The sequence below is a fragment of the Rana temporaria genome, chromosome 1 (genome assembly GCF_905171775.1).
Source record: "Rana temporaria chromosome 1, aRanTem1.1, whole genome shotgun sequence".
NCBI lineage: Eukaryota > Metazoa > Chordata > Amphibia > Anura > Ranidae > Rana > Rana temporaria.
In genome coordinates, this window is record NC_053489.1 from 467,884,632 (window position 1) to 467,904,368 (window position 19,737).

At 43.7% G+C, this 19,737-nt stretch overlaps 1 protein-coding gene across 1 annotated transcript in view; it reads left to right on the top strand.

Moving 5' to 3' along the window:
- Positions 1 to 19,737, top strand: part of LOC120932843 (microsomal triglyceride transfer protein) — a 115,736-nt gene that overhangs the window by 44,932 nt on the left and 51,067 nt on the right. Inside the window, 5 exon segments of the mRNA XM_040345627.1 lie at positions 5,130 to 5,237; positions 11,265 to 11,381; positions 17,714 to 17,853; positions 19,307 to 19,457; positions 19,555 to 19,712. Coding sequence (XP_040201561.1) covers positions 5,130 to 5,237; positions 11,265 to 11,381; positions 17,714 to 17,853; positions 19,307 to 19,457; positions 19,555 to 19,712 — 674 coding nt within the window.

The window sequence follows — 19,737 nt, forward strand, 5'->3', positions numbered from 1 at the left end:
GCCGTAAAAAGCAAGGCCTGCTTAATATATCTGCCTTGGCCTGCAGTATAGACTATAGATACTGTAGTGTTTTGGCTAATTGTTTTACCTAAAAGTTTTCATGATGCAGCAATATAGTATGGGAGATGGAGCCCCAATATATTAAAATAGTAGTAAACCCAAATGCAAACATTTATTTTGCAGCTTACCCATTCTTAGATGTGATGGCTGCATTCGTTTTCTTTTTATGCTTTCTTTACTTTATCTTCATTTGGTGATCCAGCCAGAAAGGCCCCTTTCACATGGAGCAGGGCCCGCTCTGATCAGCAGGGGATCCGTAAGCAGATCCCCTGCTGATCGGAACTGAGCGGGACGGATATCACATTCGTGCCTGCTCAGTTTATGCCGAGCGAATGCAGGCAGACCTCATCAACTGTCAATGCAATACTAGGCAAAGCAGATTGATCCATCTGCATTGTATGTCCAGCTTTAGGGGCAGATCCTCAAAGAAATTACGCGGCGTATCTCTTGATACGCTGCGTAATTTCGAATTTTGCGCGTCGTATCTTTGTTTTGGTATCCACATAACAAGATACGACGGCATCTGTGTTAGATCCGACAGGCGTACGTCTTCGTACGCCGTCGGATCTTAGACGCAATTTTTCGGGCGTCCGCTAGGTGGCGTTCACGTCGTAATCCGCGTTGAGTATGCAAATTAGCTATTTCCGACGATCCACGAACGTACGACCGGCAGTCGCATTTGTTTTTACGTTGTTTCTGTTCTGCATTTTCGGCGTACTCAAACTTAAGTATGGCCAACGTTCCCGCGTCTAATTTTAAAAATGTTGCGTTGTTTGCGTAAGTCGTCCGTGAATGGGGCTGGACGCCATTTATGTTCACGTTGAAAACAATGACGTCCTTGCAACGTCATTTGGAGCAATGCACTGGCAGCATGCGCAGTTCGTTTGGCACGGGGACGTGCTTCATTTAAATGAAACACGCCCCCTACCCGCCCAATTTGAATTCCGCCGCGAGAGATACACTACGCCGCCGTAACTTACGGCGCGAATTTGTTGAGGATTCAAACCAAAGCCAGGTAAGTTACAGCGGCGTAGCGTAACTTACATCTGCGCCGGGCGCAGTCTATGTGCCCATTAGTCTGATGGTCAACCCTCAGCTTGAAGGATCAGTTTATCCAGTGTCTGGATCATTATTGTTCACTTTCAACAAAAAGAGAGGTCTAATTGAGAGTCCCTAGGAGACTCTAGGAGAGATACAGGGTTACCCATATATTATTCTTATTGATATTGATTGATGATTTATATAGCAGCAACAGTTTGCGCAGGGCTTAACAACATGAGGACAGACAGTACAGTTGCATTTCAACTAAATAAATGGGAGGGCCCTGCTTGTTGGAGATTACATCTAAAACATATAAATGCTTGTTATGAGACTGCTGGACACATTACTGCATTACTGTCTGGCTAATCTTTACTGATCAATTGAGTTATCATAGTCAGTTACTTTCTCTAGTGATAAGGCTAGTACATTAGGTTTATGCTTAGTACGTTGACAGCCGTGTTAGAGCCAATCCTGTGTCTGCGTGCACTAATTTTGTTTTCGAACAATTGTTCATATTTTCCATAAGACATATTAGGTCTAAGGATACCTTGAGCCAAAGGCCTTCTTTTTTTTTTTTTTGTATAAAGTGGAAAACCTCTTGTATTATATCTATGTTGTATTTTAAATACTATAAAATAAAACTTTATCGTCCAGCTGTAGATAATATAATCTTTATCTCACACCAACAAAGTGCAAGCTGCCCCCCCATGCCCCCCCCCCACCAGCCACCATTGGTTTGGATACACTTTAAAAAATAAGTTTGGCACATAGCTTCAACATAACTCATCGCTGTTTATAACTCTTATGCCACGTACAGATGATCGGAAATTCTGACAACAAAACCGTGGATTTTTCTCCGACGGATGTTGACTCAAACTTGCCTTGCATACACGCGGTCGCACAAATGTTGTTGGAAATTCCGAACACCAAGAACGCGGTGTTGTACAAGACGTACGACAGCACTATTAAAGGGAAGTTCAATACCAGTGGTGTTGGTAGAAGTTTGGTGAGAGACGATTCGCGTTTTTTAGCCTTGTGCTTTTCAGTCCGTTACAGCGAATGTGCATTCTCCATTACGAACGCTAGTTTTACCAGACCAAGCGCTTCCGTCTCTTACTTGATTCAGAGCATGCGTTTAATTTTGTACGTCGGAATTGTCCACACACGATCGGAATTTACGAGAACTGATTTTGTTGTTGGAACATTTGTTGTTGGAAATTCCGACTGTGTATACGTGGCATAAGTGTACCCAAAAAAATGTGCCTGCTGAGTTACAGGCATGCATATAATATCGTAGGCCTCTTGCAACCAGCTGTTTCAATCAGATCTGTCTGCCAATTTATTTAGGCAGATCTGAACAAAAGCTGAGTGTTAAAGACGGTACACACAGGTCAAATATCATCTGGTATTGACCGGTTCAACAGGAACATTCGGCCAGTGTGTACAGCAGTCTGTCTGACAGAAGCCGGCCTAATGACCGGCTTCTGTTGAAAGTAAATGCTGGAAAACCAGCAGCCTACCAGCATCCATGCCAATGGCTGTGAGCGCTGATCAGTGAAATAAGGAAGCCATCCCCGCCGGGAAAACACAGTGATTATAATCATAAGAGAATCCGGCAGGCTGGTTGTACCCAAGTTGATCAATCGATCAACTTGGTACATTCAGCCTCCCCATTAATAGTTTGAATCTTGGCCGAGTCATTCGAACCACATATATTTGCTGGCCTTAATCTCCCATTGACAAAAATCATTACACATAGAGGAGGATCTCTGTAATTGAAACAACAGGCAAAAAAAACTGACAGGGATTCTAGCTCTTCGCCATGTCATTCAAAACTATATAAAAAGTTTTAGCTTTAGATACAAATTGGTCCAATGATTAGAACATCGTTGCATTTTAAATACTACAGTATCTCCTCTTATTTGTTCTGCTTTTGTTTTGCTGCTGGCACATTTGTCATTTTAGTCATTGTAGCAAGGTACATTTTTAGATAGCATTATATGAGCTCTACAGTCAAGCTGGAAGCACAGATACAAAGTCCTTAAGTGACATACAACCCATTACAATAGATAAAGTCATAGTTCAAAGACTGCACAGTTGGCGACACGTCATTTACTGGAGGTTGTTCAAATATGTGGCAGAGTAAATTGACAAAACTGGTCCACATTTTATATAAACAGCTATAAAGCATACCCTTTAAATATTTCCCTACAAAAAAAAATGTACTAATACTGTGTACAAAGAAGGTCAAAGCCCCATATAGAAATTGTATTTGTCATAGTATTTAAGATGGCTATGGAGCTAAATGCAATTTCTGGTTTGGTCAACCATTTTAGGGTAAATGTGAACATTCAAAGAAATCCATAATGAGATTGCTAAAACTGGCCATACACAAGCAGACCTTTTTATTTTTAATAGAATATCTGACCAGATTTTGTTGGATTAACGTGCGAACACACAACAGGCTTCATTTATAAAAGTGTCCCAGACACCCTACCTAGACCCATAATCACAATGGGCCAGATTGACGTAGAATCGCGGCGGCGTAACTTATCCTAGATAAGTTACACCGCCGCAATTTTTCATCGCAAGTGCCAAGCACTTGCGATGAAAACTACACCCGCGGCCTCCGGCGCAAGGCGGGCCAATTTAAATGGGCGTGTGCCATTTAAATTAGGCACGCTCCCGCGCCGGACCTACTGCGCATGCTCCGTTTCTTAACTCCTGCCGTGCTTTGCGCGCCGTGACGTCATTTCCGTATTCCCGGACGGCTTACGCAAACGACGTTAAATTTTGAATTTCGACGCGGGAACGACGGCCATACTTTAGACAGCAATACACTTGCTGACTAAAGTTAGGGCACCAAAAAAAAAGTGTAACTTTGCAACGGGAAACTAGACTAGCGGCGACGTAGCGAACGCGAAAAACCATCGTGGATCAGCCGTAACTCCTAATTTGCATACCCGACGCTGGATTACGACGCAAACTCCCCCCAGCGGCGGCCGCGGTTCTGCATCCTAAGATCCGACAGTGTAATTCAATTACACATGTCGGATCTTAGGGATATCTATGCGTAACTGATTCTATGAATCAGTCGCATAGATAGAAACAGAGATACGACGGCGTATCAGGAGAAACGCCGTCGTATCTCATTTGTGAATCTGGCCCAATGTCCTTACTCCAGTATGGGAGCATAAGTAGGAGAATCTGATTGTCAACATGGAGAAGACAGTTTGTCTGAACCAATATAAAATTAATAATATGGTCAACCAATTGTCAGCTTTTTTCATTCCCTCTGATTATTGCTGGTGAGGTTACCATTGGTGGCATCTTTAGCAATTAATATCAGGCAGCACAAGAATTGTGTGGCCATCATCTAACTAAATCGTCCTTTCTGCCGCATTGGAAGATCATCATTCTTATATTTATTTGTCATATGTTTTTAAGTAGTATCCATCTTTTAATTTTACTGCTATTTTATATGATTACCATTTATGTTTCTGGTCCATATGCACAACAAATTGTTAACCTTAAATCAACTTATGCCTTGTACACACGATCGGAATTTCCGATGAAAAAAGTCGGAATTTTTTTCATCGGATATTCCGACCGTGTGTGTGCCCCATCGGACTTTTTCCGTCGGACTTAGAAAGAGAACATGTTCTCTTCTTTTTTTTTTTTTCGATGGAAACAAATTTTATCAGAAATTCCGTTCGTCTGTATGGAACTCCGACGGAGAAAAAAATATGCATGCTCAGAATTAAGTCGACGCATGCTCGGAAGCATTTAACAAAATTTTTGTACGTCACCGCATGTACGCGTTGTACGTCACCGCATTTTGACGGTCAGAATTTGGTGTGACCGTGTGTATGCAAGACAGCTTGAGCGGAATTCCTTTGGAAAAACCTGTCTGAGTTTATTTCGATGGAAAAACCGATCGTGTGTACCGGGCATTAGAGATGAAAAAGCCAATCTGAGTTTCCAATTAACATTTGGTATTTTATTAAATATGTGTTTTCTTTCCATAGGTTAAAACCCTATATATGTACCAGAATGAACCCACCATCCTTGCGAACATTAAGAGAGGCTTGGCAAGTCTTTTCCAAATACAGTTCAGTTCCGGTACAGTGACAGAGGTAATAGTTTTGTCATATGTGGGCAGTTTGCACAAGTGGCAGCTTGTGACCCAGTAGGATGTTAGGCAAGCCATGAAAAGTCCTTGGGGGTGAGATTCCATTATAGGTCATCTCCCGTGCCTGCTGAGGTTTGTGGGTGTCTGTAAAGCAGTACATGGAATGAGAAGAATCATATTCTGCTTGTGGGTAGAAAAACTATGAAGTGTGGAGGTTTGTACAGGAAATATGGCATCTGTTTCACAATAAATACTTTTATTTTTCCTGTGTCTCATCAACATAGAATAGTTACCATGCACTGACATGCAGTAGATTGTGTTCTCTGAATTTAAAAATAATTTGTTTTTCTGAACCTATACAATGTAAGTTATGACTCAAGGTATGTGAAGTTAATTCTAAAAAAGTAATTATTGATATTCTTCTGTATTGAATTAGATATGTTCTGTCTCACAGTTTTTACAAAACAACATAAAGTATATTTTAATCCAAATACAACATATATAATATATTGCAGCTTATATGTGGTATCTGCATTTGTTTTCTCTCTTTTTTTTTTTTTTAGGCAAATACCCATTGATCCTGATAGAACTCCATTGTCTTTGTATCTTAAAGCGGAGATCCGCCCACCGCTGCAAAAATTAAAAGCCAGCAGCTGCACATACTGCAGCTGCTGACTTTTAATATTCGGACACTTACCTGTCCTGAAGTGCAGTAATGTTGGCACCATAGCTGATGTTTCCATCAGCTGTCGGGTGCTGCCACCTCCATTTGAAGTAAGGCCTCGTACCGACGGACGGACTGTTCGCTGAAAACGGTCCGCCGGACCGTTTTCAGCGGACATGTCCGCCCGGAGATTTCTGTCTGATGGTTGTACACATCATCAGACAGAAAGCCGCGCTTACACGATACGCGGTGACGAGGCTGCGCCGTCGCCGCGACGATGACGTGGCGACGTGCGCGGCCCTGGAAGTTCAATGCTTCCACGCATGCGTCAAAGTCATTCGACGCATGCGAGGGATGGCGGCCGATCGAACATGTACGGTGACTCTGTACAGACGATCGAACATGTCCGACGGACAGGCTTCCAGCGGACATGTTTCTTAGCATGCTCGGTCGTGTGTACGGGGCCTAAGGGAACCCGTCAGTGTAGCCTTCCCGGCTGTACGCCAGGAACCGTATTGTGCATGCACGAGGCCCTGATCCTTTCTCCTACTGGCCCAGTGACAGGGGGAGGAGGAGGGAGCCCGGCAGGGGAGGGCTGGCAGCCTTAGGCCTGGGGGGCAAGTCCAGTCAAGTGGCCCATAGAGCGTGGAAAAGTGATGGATCGAGGAAAACAGTCTAAGATTTTTCATGATCACAAGAGTCCGCACAGAGGCCCCCCTTACATCAGAGTCCGCACAGAGGCCCCCCTTACATCAGAGTCCGCACAGAGGCCCCCCTTACATCAGAGTCCGCACAGAGGCCATATACATCAGATCTGATGTAACGGGTGTTCTGGGAAACTTGATTTAAGGGTGCATGAATGAATGAATGAATGAAAAACGTATAAAGCGCGGCGCATGCGAACTGAATCGCTTCTGGGCGCTAGTTGTTCGTGTCTCATGACATCAAAAGAGCAGAGTTTTGATCCGTCTTCTGAAAGTCAGGTGGTTTTCCTCCAACCGAATGCTGGTTGGTAAAGCGTTCCATAGTCTAGGACCCTGAAAAGCAAACCTTCTTTCTCCTTTGGACTTGTATTTGGTTTTTGGTACCCTGACCAGATTTTGGTCGGTGGATCGCAGAACGCGATTCGAATTGTGAGGTTCTATCTTGTCGCAAAGATATTGCGGAGCCTTCCCATGGATGCACTTATGTGTCAGGCAGAGTGCTTTAAATGCAATTATGTCTTTTACTGGCAGCCAGTGAAGGGTTCTCAACGAAGGTGAGATTGATTCCCATTTTTTTTTCCCAGTCACCAGTCTGGCGGCCGTATTCTGAACGACTTGCAGACGGGAGATTTGGTACTTTGGGAGTCCGAGGTACAGGGCGTTAGCATAGTCCAGTCTGGAATTCACGATTGTTCCCACCACGACTGCTACGTCTTCTTTGGGGATAAATGGAATAAGTCTGCGTAGTAGGCGCAACAGATGGTGCGCTCCGCTGACTACTGACCCTATTTGTGCGTCCATTGTCATGAAGGTGTCGAAGATGACCCCGAGACTTTTGACTTTGGAGCTAGGGGTGATGATTTGGCCCAGAATGGGCGGGGGTGTCCAGGTTGTTGCCAGTTGACTCTTTCGGCTGGCGTGAAACATAAGGAGTTCTGTTTTTGAACTGTTGAGTTTAAGATAACTCTTAGTCATCCAGTTTTCTATCAAAGAGAGACATTTCTCTAAACTGAGATGATGATCCTTTTTGTTGCAGATGCGAAAATACAGTTGCGTATCGTCTGCATAAGAGTGATAGAGTAGTTCTTGGCTACTGATAATATCAAAGAGAGGGCGAAGATAGATGTTGAAAAGCACCGGTGACAGGGGGGATCCTTGGGGGACTCCACATGACACCGTGCGCTTTTCCGACGTGAAACAACCCAATTTAACTGTTTGTGATCGGTTTTCAAGAAAGGAAGAAAACCAGAACCAGGAGACAAGATTCTCCTTCGTCTGCGGCCTCGAGGGCATCGTCCCATATTTTGAGTAAGGCCGTTTCTGTCCCGTGTCCGGGACGGAAGCCTGATTGTAATGGATCCAGTAGATTGTGGGTATCTAGATGCTGTTGCAGCTGTTGTACCACTACTTTTTCCATTATCTTGGAGAGAACATTTAGGCCTGTTATGGGACGGCGGTGAGTTGGGTCCTTGGGATCCAGGTTAGGTTTTTTCAAGATGGGCTGGATTGTGCCCTCTTTCAACAGGGATGGCACTGTGCCTTCCTTAAATGACTGGTTTATAAGCTGTGTGATGGGTGGTGCCAGGATGTCGGCACATTCCTTCAGCAGTTTGGTGGGGATGATATCATTGGGCGATGTGCTGTTCCGCAAAGCACCAATGATATTTTTTGTGGTATCGATGGAGATCGGTTCCAGAGTGAACTTTGTTGATTGTAGAGCGTTTCTGTGGGTGTTTTGTGGTTGATTGACGGTGGGGTTGAGGGGGGTATTGTTTTGCATGATGCTTTCCCGGATTCTTTCAATTTTGTTGATGAAGAAATCCGATAGTTCATTGCAGAACTCTTGGGTGTCTGAGTTGGGGACTTCAAGACATCCTGGGTTCATGGTCTGGGTGACCATCTTGAAGAGTTCGCGGGGGCGGTTTAGGGCGCTGTTAATCGCCATAGAAAAATGATGTTTCTTGGCTTTGAAGATTTCTTTATGATATCGTGTTGTTATAGCCTTGTAGATGATGAGGTTATCCTCTGCAGGACTTCTTTTCCAGGCGGCTTCCGCCCTTCTGCGCTCTTGCTTCAGAAGCGACAGCTGGTTGTTGAACCAGCCGGACTTTCTTTTTCGGATGCAGGCTTTGCGTTTCGGTGCTACTAAATCGGCTGACTGTAGCAGGGCTGCGTTTATGGCATCCAGTGTATCTGCGGCTGTTTGATGTGGATGGATTGTTTTGATTCTGTTTCCCAAGGTAGATTTGAAGAGTTCCGAATGGAGTTTCTTCTGAGATCTAGCCCAGTGTATTGTCACCGGCTTGGGTGCTTTTATCACTGGGGGAATTTTGGAGATTATGAAATTAATTGCATGGTGGTCTGTCCATGGCAATGGTTCATTTTCTAAAATGCTTATTTTCAGATTTTGTCTGAAAATTAGGTCGAGTGTGTGACCTGAAGCATGTGTTGGCCCGCATATAAGTTGCTGTAGCCCTAATCCCTCCAGGTGATCAATGCAGGCGTCCGCAATGGGATCCTGTGTGGAGTTGGCCCACAGATTAAAGTCCCCGAGCAGCAAAAGGTGTTTGCTGTTAAGGGTATAACTGGATATAAACTCCGTTAATGATGGCAAAAACTGCGATTTTGGCCCAGGTGGCCTATAGCAGAGGAGAATGTGAACAGTCTCCTGGGGGGAAGTTTGAAGTTGAAGAGTAAGGGTTTCCATGAATGGAAGAGGATTTTGAAGGATGCTGTGGACTATTGTCCAAAGAGGGTCTCTGCTCACCAAAGCCTGCCCCCACTCCCCTTTAACAAAGTCCCCCTTTTTATACACTGGGAGGCAGGAGAGACTAGAGGGTGAGCTTACCAGGATGGAGACTGTGGTGCAGGCAGGCTGTCTGATGCTTTTTTGGGTTCAAGCTTCCTGTCCAGTGCCCACACATGCCTGGGGAGTGTGGGCAGGGCAGACTCAGAAGGAGGAGGAGCAGATGAGCTCTATCTCTCCTCATGTCTGTGCAGAGAGAGAAGGGGATGTCAGCGCTGGTCTGCGCTGAGGCTGAGCTATGTGTGAGACGAGACATAGCTCAGCTCTGCAGCCATCTACCTCGGAGCTGACATAGGTATGGCTGCACAGTGGGAGGTGAGCAGCGGCTGTGACCTATGTTAACAGAGCTCCAGCAGGCATATTACTGCTCTGCAAAAACAGCATTTGATAGTGGTGGCTGGAGGCTGTGCATAGTGTCACCAGCCCGGGAGGAGATTTCCACCCTGCCCCCCCTGCCAGCCCTCCCCTGGAGCCCGGGCTGTGACGTCAATACCGCGGCTGAGGCTCCCGGAAGTGGGGAAAGCATACCTGTGAAAGACAGGTATGCTGTCCCCCCTCCCCCGCGAAAGGTGCCAAATGTGGCACTGGAGGGAGGGAGGAGTACAATGAGTGGAACTCTGCTTTTTGGGTGGAACTCTGCACACTTTTGGGTGGAACTCTGCTTTAATGTGCACTGAACTGAGGTCTCAAACAATGTTATCTGCCTCCCCAGATGTCTTCTGTAAACTCTTGCCCTATGTAATAGCGATAAAGGGGTGAAAGTGCTTATAGCCCAAATTGAGGCCGGACATAGACAGAGCGAATTTCTTTCCTGCAACCACAGACAGTGTTAACAGAGGAACCCTCCTGCGGAGCAATTGTTTTCTCCCTGCGGGGAAGCCATCCCCGTTTGGAAAACACTGTGATTATTGCTAGTGGCTATATCAGCCACTAGCAATAATCAAATGTAACATCTGGCAGGCTGATTGTACACAAGTTGATTAATCGATCAACTTGGGTACGTTCAGCCGGCCCATACATTGTTCAAACCATCTATGGCCAGCTTAAGAGAACAGCTGAGGCCTAGTACACACGAGAGGATTTATCCGCGGATACGGTCCAACGGACCGTTTCCGCGGATAAATCCTCTCGAAGATTTCCGCAGATTTGGATACGATGGAGTGTACTCACCATCGAATCTAAATCCGCGCCGAAATCCCATCGCGATGACGTGTCGCGCCGTCGCCGCGATGATGACGCAGCGACGTGCGCGACGCTGTCATATAATGAATTCCACGCATGCGTCGAATCATTACGACGCATGCGGGGGATCCATTCGGACGGATTGATCCGGTGAGTCTGTACAGACCAGCGGATCAATCCGTTGGGATGGATTCAAGCGGATAGATTTTAAAGCATGTCTTCAAATTTTTATCCGCTTGAAATCCATCCCAGGGGATAAAAATCCGCGGAAACAGATCCGCTGGATTGTACACACCAGGGGATCTATCCGCTGGAGCCGGTCCGCGGATCAATTCCAGCGGATGGATCCTCTCGTGTGTACGGGGCCTTAGGGTGACAACACTGTTCCTCTATCGATATATATTACAGTAAGTGAGTATGTCAATTAGTGTGTTACTCACAGGGTCACCCTTTGAAAATAAAGAAAAAGAAAACCTTAAAAATAAAAACAAAGCGCATATGAACATGCATTGCAATATTTTACTTTTATTTTTTTGGGTTTCATTGATGTGAGATGTAAATGGACCCTTACATATAGTTGTACACATTATCCATTGCAGCAGGTGGTTTTACAAAAGTATAATGGTTTTCAGTAAAATGACATACAGGATTTATAAGTGTCTTTGTATTTTCCAGGCTGATGTTTCTGGTAATTGTAAGGTTACTTACCAGAAAAAACAAAACCAGGTGACAAAAATCAAACAACTGGACAGCTGCAAGATTTCAAAAACTGGATTCACTAATTCTAATAAGGTATTTAAGATGGTTTTAAATCTGATCAAAAATATATATATATATATATACTGCATATGTGATATTGATTTCTAAAAAGAAATGCTGAAAAAAAGCTTTGCCACACACACAGAGTGCCATAGAACTAATTTGCTTCCCAACATTTGATAGGGTGCACATGAACACATTTAGGAAGTTCTGTTCTTAAAGTGTATCTCCACTTTACTAAGACAAACAATCCTCTAATGAGCAAGGCCCACTAATTCCTCCTGTATTGAATTGTACTGTAACTGTACTGTCTGCCCTCATGTTGTAAAGCGCTGCACAAACTATTGGTGCTATATAAATCCTGTATTATAATAATAATAGTCAATTACATACATTTAACACGTTCTACCTGCAACTAAAAGCTATTTTAGGTTAGTTCTGTATACCAAATTATTTGGTCCAAATCATGTGGTGGAGGGGGGATTATGGTGTGGGGGTTGTATTTCAGGGGTTGGGTTTGGCCCCTTAGTTACAGTGAAGGGAACTCTTAAGGCGTCAGCATACGCATTCTTGAACAATTTAATAACCCCACTTTGTGGGAACAGTTTTAGGATGGCCCCTTCCTGTTCCTACATGACTGCACACCAGTGCGCAAAGTAAGGTCCATAAAGACATGGATGAGCGAGTTTGGGGTGGAGGATCTTGACTGGCTTTCAAAGAATTCTGATCTCAACACGATAGAAAACCTTTGGGATTTATTAGAGTGGAGACTGCGAGACAGGCCTTCTCGTCCACATCAGTGCCTGACCTCACAAATGCACTTCTGGAAGAATTGTCAAACATTTCCATAGACACTCTCCTAAACCTTGTGGACAGCCTTCCCAGTAGAGATTAAGCTATTATAACTATCAAGGGTAGGCCAACTCAATATTGAACCTTACAAACTAAAACTGGGATTGCCATTAAAGTTCATGGGCATGTAAAGGCATCCCACTACTTTTGGTGATATAGTGTATGTGTGTGTATATATATATATATATATATATATATATATATATATATATATATATATATATATATATATATATATATACAGTGAGGAAAATAAGTATTTGAACACCCTGCTATTTTGCAAGTTCTCCCACTTGGAAATCATGGAGGGGTCTGAAATTGTTATCGTAGGTGCATGTCCACTGTGAGAGACATAATCAAAAAAAAATCCAGAAATCACAATGTATGATTTTTTTAACTATTTATTTGTATGATACAGCTGCAAATAAGTATTTGAACACCTGAGAAAATCAATGTTAATATTTGGTACAGTAGCCTTTGTTTGCAATTACAGAGGTCAAACGTTTCTTGTAGTTTTTCACCAGGTTTGCACACACTGGAGGAGGGATTTTGGCCCACTCCTCCACACAGATCTTCTCTAGATCAGTCAGGTTCTGGGCTGTCGCTGAGAAACACGGAGTTTGAGCTCCCTCCAAAGATTCTCTATTGGGTTTAGGTCTGGAGACTGACTAGGCCACGCCAGAACCTTGATATGCTTCTTACAGAGCCACTCCTTGGTTATCCTGGCTGTGTGCTTCGGGTCATTGTCATGTTGGAAGAACCAGCCTCGACCCATCTTCAAAGCTCTAACTGAGGGAAGGAGGTTGTTGCCCAAAATCTCGCAATACATGGCCCCTGTCATCCTCTCCTTAATACAGTGCAGTCGCCCTGTCCCATGTGCAGAAAAACACCCCCAAAGCATGATGCTACCACCCCCATGCTTCACAGTAGGGATGGTGTTCTTGGGATGGTACTCATCATTCTTCTTCCTCCAAACATGGTTAGTGGAATTATGACCAAAAAGTTCTATTTTGGTCTCATCTGACCACATGACTTTCTCCCATGACTCCTCTGGATCATCCAAATGGTCATTGGCAAACTTAAGACGGGCCTTGACATGTGCTGGTTTAAGCAGGGGAACCTTCCGTGCCATGCATGATTTCAAACCATGACGTCTTAGTGTATTACCAACAGTAACCTTGGAAACGGTGGTCCCAGCTCTTTTCAGGTCATTGACCAGCTTCTCCCGTGTAGTCCTGGGCTGATTTCTCACCTTTCTTAGGATCATTGAGACCCCACGAGGTGAGATTTTGCATGGAGCCCCAGTCCGAGGGAGATTGACAGTCATGTTTAGCTTCTTCCATTTTCTAATGATTGCTCCAACAGTGGACCTTTTTTCACCAAGCTGCTTGGCAATTTCCCCGTAGCCCTTTCCAGCCTTGTGGAGGTGTACAATTTTGTCTCTAGTGTCTTTGGACAGCTCTTTGGTCTTGGCCATGTTAGTAGTTGGATTCTTACTGATTGTATGGGGTGGACAGGTGTCTTTATGCAGCTAATGACCTCAAACAGGTGCATCTAATTTAGGATAATAAATGGAGTGGAGGTGGACATTTTAAAGGCAGACTAACAGGTCTTTGAGGGTCAGAATTCTAGCTGATAGACATGTGTTCAAATACTTATTTGCAGCTGTATCATACAAATAAATAGTTAAAAAATCATAAATTGTGATTTCTGGAATTTTTTTTTTTTTGATTATGTCTCTCACAGTGGACATGCACCTACGATGACAATTTCAGACCCTCCATGATTTCCAAGTGGGAGAACTTGCAAAATAGCAGGGTGTTCAAATACTTATTTTCCTCACTGTATATATATATATATATATAGTGTATATATATATATATATATATATATATATATATATATATGTAGCGCCTGGTTACTTCTAAGAACCGGGGCTAGTTTAAATTTAGAGGGGGTCAGAGAGTTTGGCTAATTTGTTCAAATTTAGGTCTCTGTCTCAGCTTGGCTGTACTGTGGGCTCATTCTGTCGCTTCTGGGGTGCTGATGCCACCCCAGGACGACAGGTGGCAGCAGTGGAGTCGAGGTTTGGGTGCTTTTCCCCAGCAGCCTATCAGGAAGGGTTTTCCTCGCTGTGCATGCTGGGGGAGGGTATTTATGGGGCAGACTCTATTGATCTGGGTCTTCTTCCAGTGTGGCACCCACCTTTAGGGTGACCACATCACAGCGCCCCAGCAACATGGCCTTCCAGGCCGGGGTGCACATGCCATGCAGTGTTCCTGGTTCCGGGACCATGTTGGCCCGGAACATTCGAGCTGTGGCTGGGCCCCAGTGATCGACTGGGTCCCCAATCCTGAGAAGATCCCAAGTGTTGTTCCTTTGAGAGGAAGCTGTTCGGTGGGGAGTCTGCCTGAGGAGAGCCAAGAGAGGCTGGCAATCCAATAGGGTCTCGACCACCCACCGGGAATCAAGGTAACCGGGTACTGAAAGGCTAGACGTTGGTCACCTATCAGTCGGTAACCTAACTACTAACTACCTGAAGGAGATCCAGGTGTGAAGTCTATTAAGGAGGATTATCTCCGCTATCTCAATTCTAAGGAGGGTCTGTGGCAGAGACTTTTCCCTTAAAGTCCTGAGCTCTGGCTGCCAGGTCAGTGAGAGGGCCCTGTCCTCGTACACTAAGCCCACTCTGGCTAGAGTGGCGAACAAGAAAGTGTTGTTGGAAGCAGGACTGTTTCCTTATTGCTACGCCTGAATCTGCTATTTCTCCTTCTGCTGAATCTCTACCTTTCACCACAAGTTTTATTGTTTTTACCCGGCTGGGTAATAATGAGCACGTAGACATTCCCTTACTACTACTTTCACCATACACCCTTAGACGGCGGAGGTGCCACGAGGTAACATGCCACCCAAAACAAACCAATATATAGTTTTGCTCAAAAGTTTGCATACCCTGGCAGAAATTGTGACATTTTAGCATTAATATTAAAAATATGACTGATCGTGCCAAAAAACTCTTATTTAAGGATAGCAATCACACAAAGCCATTTATTATCACATAGTTTTTTGGATCCTTTTTAAATCATAATGATAGCAGAAATCACCCAATGGCCCTGATAAAAAAGTTTACATACCCTGGAATGTTTGACCTTGGTACAGACACAGAAGGTGGCATACACAGGTTAAAATGGCAATTAAAGGTTAATTTTCCACGTTTGTGGCTTTTTAAATCAACATTAGTGCCTGTGTAAAAATAGTCAATGAGTTTGTTAGCTGTCACATGGATGCATTAAGCAGGCTAAACACTGAGCCATGCGAAGATAGAAAAGAACAGTCAAAAGACCTGCGTAACAAGGTAATCAAACTTTACATGATGGAGAAGGATATAAAAAGATATCCAAAGCCTTGAATATGCCAGTCAGTACTGTTCAATCACTTATTAAGAAGTGGAAAATTAGGGGCTCTTTCGTTGTTGTTTATGGTATCAAAAGAGCCTCAAAATTTCCACTTCGTAATAAGTGATTAAACAGTACTGACTGGCATATTCAAGGCGTTGGAAATCTTTTTATATCTTTTCCATCCATTTCCATCTTTGCAATAAATAAGGTTGAGAGCTCTTTGCTTTTACCCATTATGAGATCTTGCTTGTGTGAAACCTTTGTAATGAGACACCTTTTTTTAGGCCATCAATTGAGACTGAACCAGCTGATATTAATTTGCACTGAAAAGGGGCAGGATTGCTTTCTAATTACTGTTAGATTTCAGCTGGTCTTGGCTTTCCATGTCATTTTGCACCTCCCTTTCTTCATGTGTTCAATACTTTTTCCATATGTTATTCCTGAACTTATTTGTTTTGGTTTCTTTGTATGTATGGATTGTATGGGTTGTTAAAGACATGTGATAAAATGTAATATCAATAGCACCTTTAGAAATATATTTACCTAGAAAAATGGTGACACGTTCAATACTTATTTTACCCACTGTATTTATGTACAGTATCTCAAAAAAGTGAGTAAACCCCTCACATTTTTGTAAATATTTTATTAGAAATTTCATATGACAACACTGAAAAAATGACACTTTGCTACAATGTAAAGTAGTGAGTGTACAGCTTGTATAACAGTGTCAATTTGCTGTCCCCTCAAAATAACGTAAATGAAAATGTCCAAATTGGGCCCAAAGTGTCAATTTGTGTGGCCACAATTATTTTCAAGCATTGCCTTAACCCTCTTGGGCACGAAGTTCACCAGAGCTTCACATGTTGCCACTGGAGTCCACTTCCATTCCTCCATGATGACATCACAGAGCTGGTGGATGTTAGAGACCTTGCGCTCCTCCCCTTTCTGTTTAAGGATGCCCCACAAATGCTTAATAGGTTTAGGTCTGGAGACATGCTTGACCAGTCCAGCACTTCTACCCTTAGCTTCTTTAGCAAGGCAGTGGTCATATTGGAGATTTTTTTAGGGTCGTTATCTGTTGGAATACTGCCCTGCGGCCCAAACTCCGAAGGGAGGGGATCATACTCTGCTTCGGTATGTCACAGTACATGTTGGCATTCATGGTTCCCTCAATGAACTGTAGCTCCCCAGTGCTGGCAGGACTCATGCAGCCCCAGACCATGACACTCCCAGACACCCTGGTCTTTGTACTCCTCACCTGGTTGTCGCTAAACACACTTGACACCATTTGAATCAAATAAGTTTATCTTGGTCTCATCAGACCACAGCACATGGTTGCAGTAATCCATGTCCTTAGTCGGCTTGTCTTCAGCAAACTGCGGGCTTTCTTGTGCATCATCTTTAGAAGAGGCTTCCTTCTGGGATGACAGCCATGCAGACCAATTTAATGCAGTGTGTGATGTATGGTCTGAGCACTGACAGGCTGACCCCCCCATCCCTTTAACCTCTGCAGCAGTCCTCAGAGTTCTTTGCAATGAGCTGCCATGTTGAACTTCCAGTGACCAGTATGAGAGAGTGAGAGTGATAACACCACATTTAACACACCTGCTTCCCATTCACACCTGAGACCTTGTGACACTAATGAGTCACATGACACCGGAGAGAGAAGATGGCTAATTGGGTCCAATTTGGACATTTTCACTTAGGGGTGTACTCACTTTTGTTGCCAGCGGTTTAGACATTAATGACTGTGTGTTGTTATATGGTGGGGACAGTACATTTACACTGTTATACAAGCTGTACACTCATTACTTTACATTGTAGCAAAGTGTAATTTCTTTAGTATTGTCACATGAAAAGATATAATAAAATATTTACAAAAATGTGAGGGGTGTGCTCACTTTTGTGAAATACTGTGTGTAAATATATATATGTGTATATATATATATATATATATATATATATATATATATATATATATATATATATGTCTCTGTTTATATATATATATATATATAATGTGTGTGTGTGAACAGCTATTTTATTTGGAGGTACCCTTTAGTAATGGTGGTAATGGTTTCTATAACATAGGTATTCACCTTGTATTTCTAACAGGTTCTGGGTGTTTCCAACAAAGACACATCTAGTACAATTTACCTCATTGAAGATGACAATGTTAAATCTGTTCTAGCTGAAGAAAATCATGTCCTGACACTCAATGTATATGGAACAATTGCAGCCAAAATACTTTGCAGGTCAGTCTTCCTCTTTTTCTTTGTATTCTTCTTTGGTGAAAGGCAGCAAAGTGTAAAGAAAAAAAAGTGTAAAATGAGAAAGACCACACAGAAAAAAAACAATGACCTATACTTTTTGCACAGAATAAATACAGTGCAGTTACCGTATACCGGCGTATAAGACGACTGGGCGTATAAGACGACCCCTAATTTTCCAGCTAAAATGTTGGTTTTGGGATATACTCACCGTATAAGATGACCCCTCACTGTGCCATTATACATGCCTCACTGTGCCATTATACATGCCTCACTGTGCCATTATTACATGCCTCACTGTGCCATTATTACATGCCTCGCTGTGCCATTATTACATGCCTCGCTGTACCATTATTACATGCCCCGCTGTACCATTATTACATGCCTCGCTGTGCCATTATTACATGCCTCGCTGTGGCATTATTACATGCCTTGCTGTGCCATTATTACATGCCTCGCTGTGCCATTATTACATGCCTCGCTGTGCCATTATTACATGCCTCGCTGTGCCATTATTACATGCCTCACTGTGCCATTATTACATGCCTCGCTGTGCCATTATTACATGCCTCGCTGTGCCATTATTACATGCCTCGCTGTGCCATTATTACATGCCTCGCTGTACCATTCCATTCCCTGCCTCGACAATCTCCCAACCTTCTCCTGTTTGCAGCGTACAGACGGTGGCCATCCAGTATTTAAAAGCCGTGCCTCCTTCTCAGGCTGTTCCGTGATAGGCGGAACACTAATTTTCCCAGCAGTGTTCCGCCTATCACGGATGTCCTCTCGTCCGAGGCCGAGGCCAGCTCCTTCCTCTACTCTCTATCCTGACAGATCTGGGGCAGGGGGGACCAGAGGAGGACACGGAGGGGGAGCGGAGAAGTACATAGAGGGGGAGCGGATGGGGAGTAAAAAAAGGCATGGCGAAGAGAGGGGAGAAGGAAACGGAGGGGGAGCGGAAAAGGACACCGAGGGGAGCGAAGAAGGAGCGGAGAAGGACACGGAGGGGGACCTTAGGAGCACAGAGGAAGAAAATGGAGGAGGACTCAGGGGACAGTCAGGCATGATCGGTGCGGCGGTGGGGGCCATTACAAGCACCGATCCTCCTGTATAGATTTCAATAAAGCAGCTAAAAGCTGCAGGGGGGAGAGGAGGAGAAGCGTCTGTCAGCTGCTTTATTGAAATCTATACAGGGAGATTGGTGCTTGTAACAGCCCCCACCGCATCATTGATCATCCCCTGACTGCCCAGGTATTGAATTAGGCATCGGAGCATTTACAAGTACTCGTGCAAATGCTCGGTATTGGCACCGATACCGATACAACCCTACACCCTGCAACACCCTGTATTCATGAAAATCTCTCTGTCAGTATATTTGTATATTGCATCCTGCAATCAGTTGCTATCTATTCTTTATTTTATCTTTCCAAATATGCAGACAAAAGCTAGAACTGAAGGCTGTTGAAGCTGGACCAAAGGAAGTAGCAGGAAAGCAGATAGCCAATGTAGTCAAAGGGCTAGATCCCAAATACATGGCTATTCCCCTAGTGGCTGATCCAATAAAATCAGAATGTAAAAATTGTCCTGTGGTGAGTTAACTCTTCAGTATTGTTACGAAAATATTATGTTTATATAAAAAAAGTAAGTATTCCATTTTGTAATTTATTTAACTCTATTTCCTATCAGCTTTTAAAGCAATGGCAGACCATTCGTAAAAACTTGGAACCTGAGAATCTTTCAAAAGCCACTGCAGCTCACAGCTTTCTGTCACTAATTCAAGGTATTCGTAGTGCTAAGAAGTCAGATATTCTATCACTCCTCAGATCAGAGAAAGAAGATGTGCTGTGAGTATGTGTTTACATGTATTGT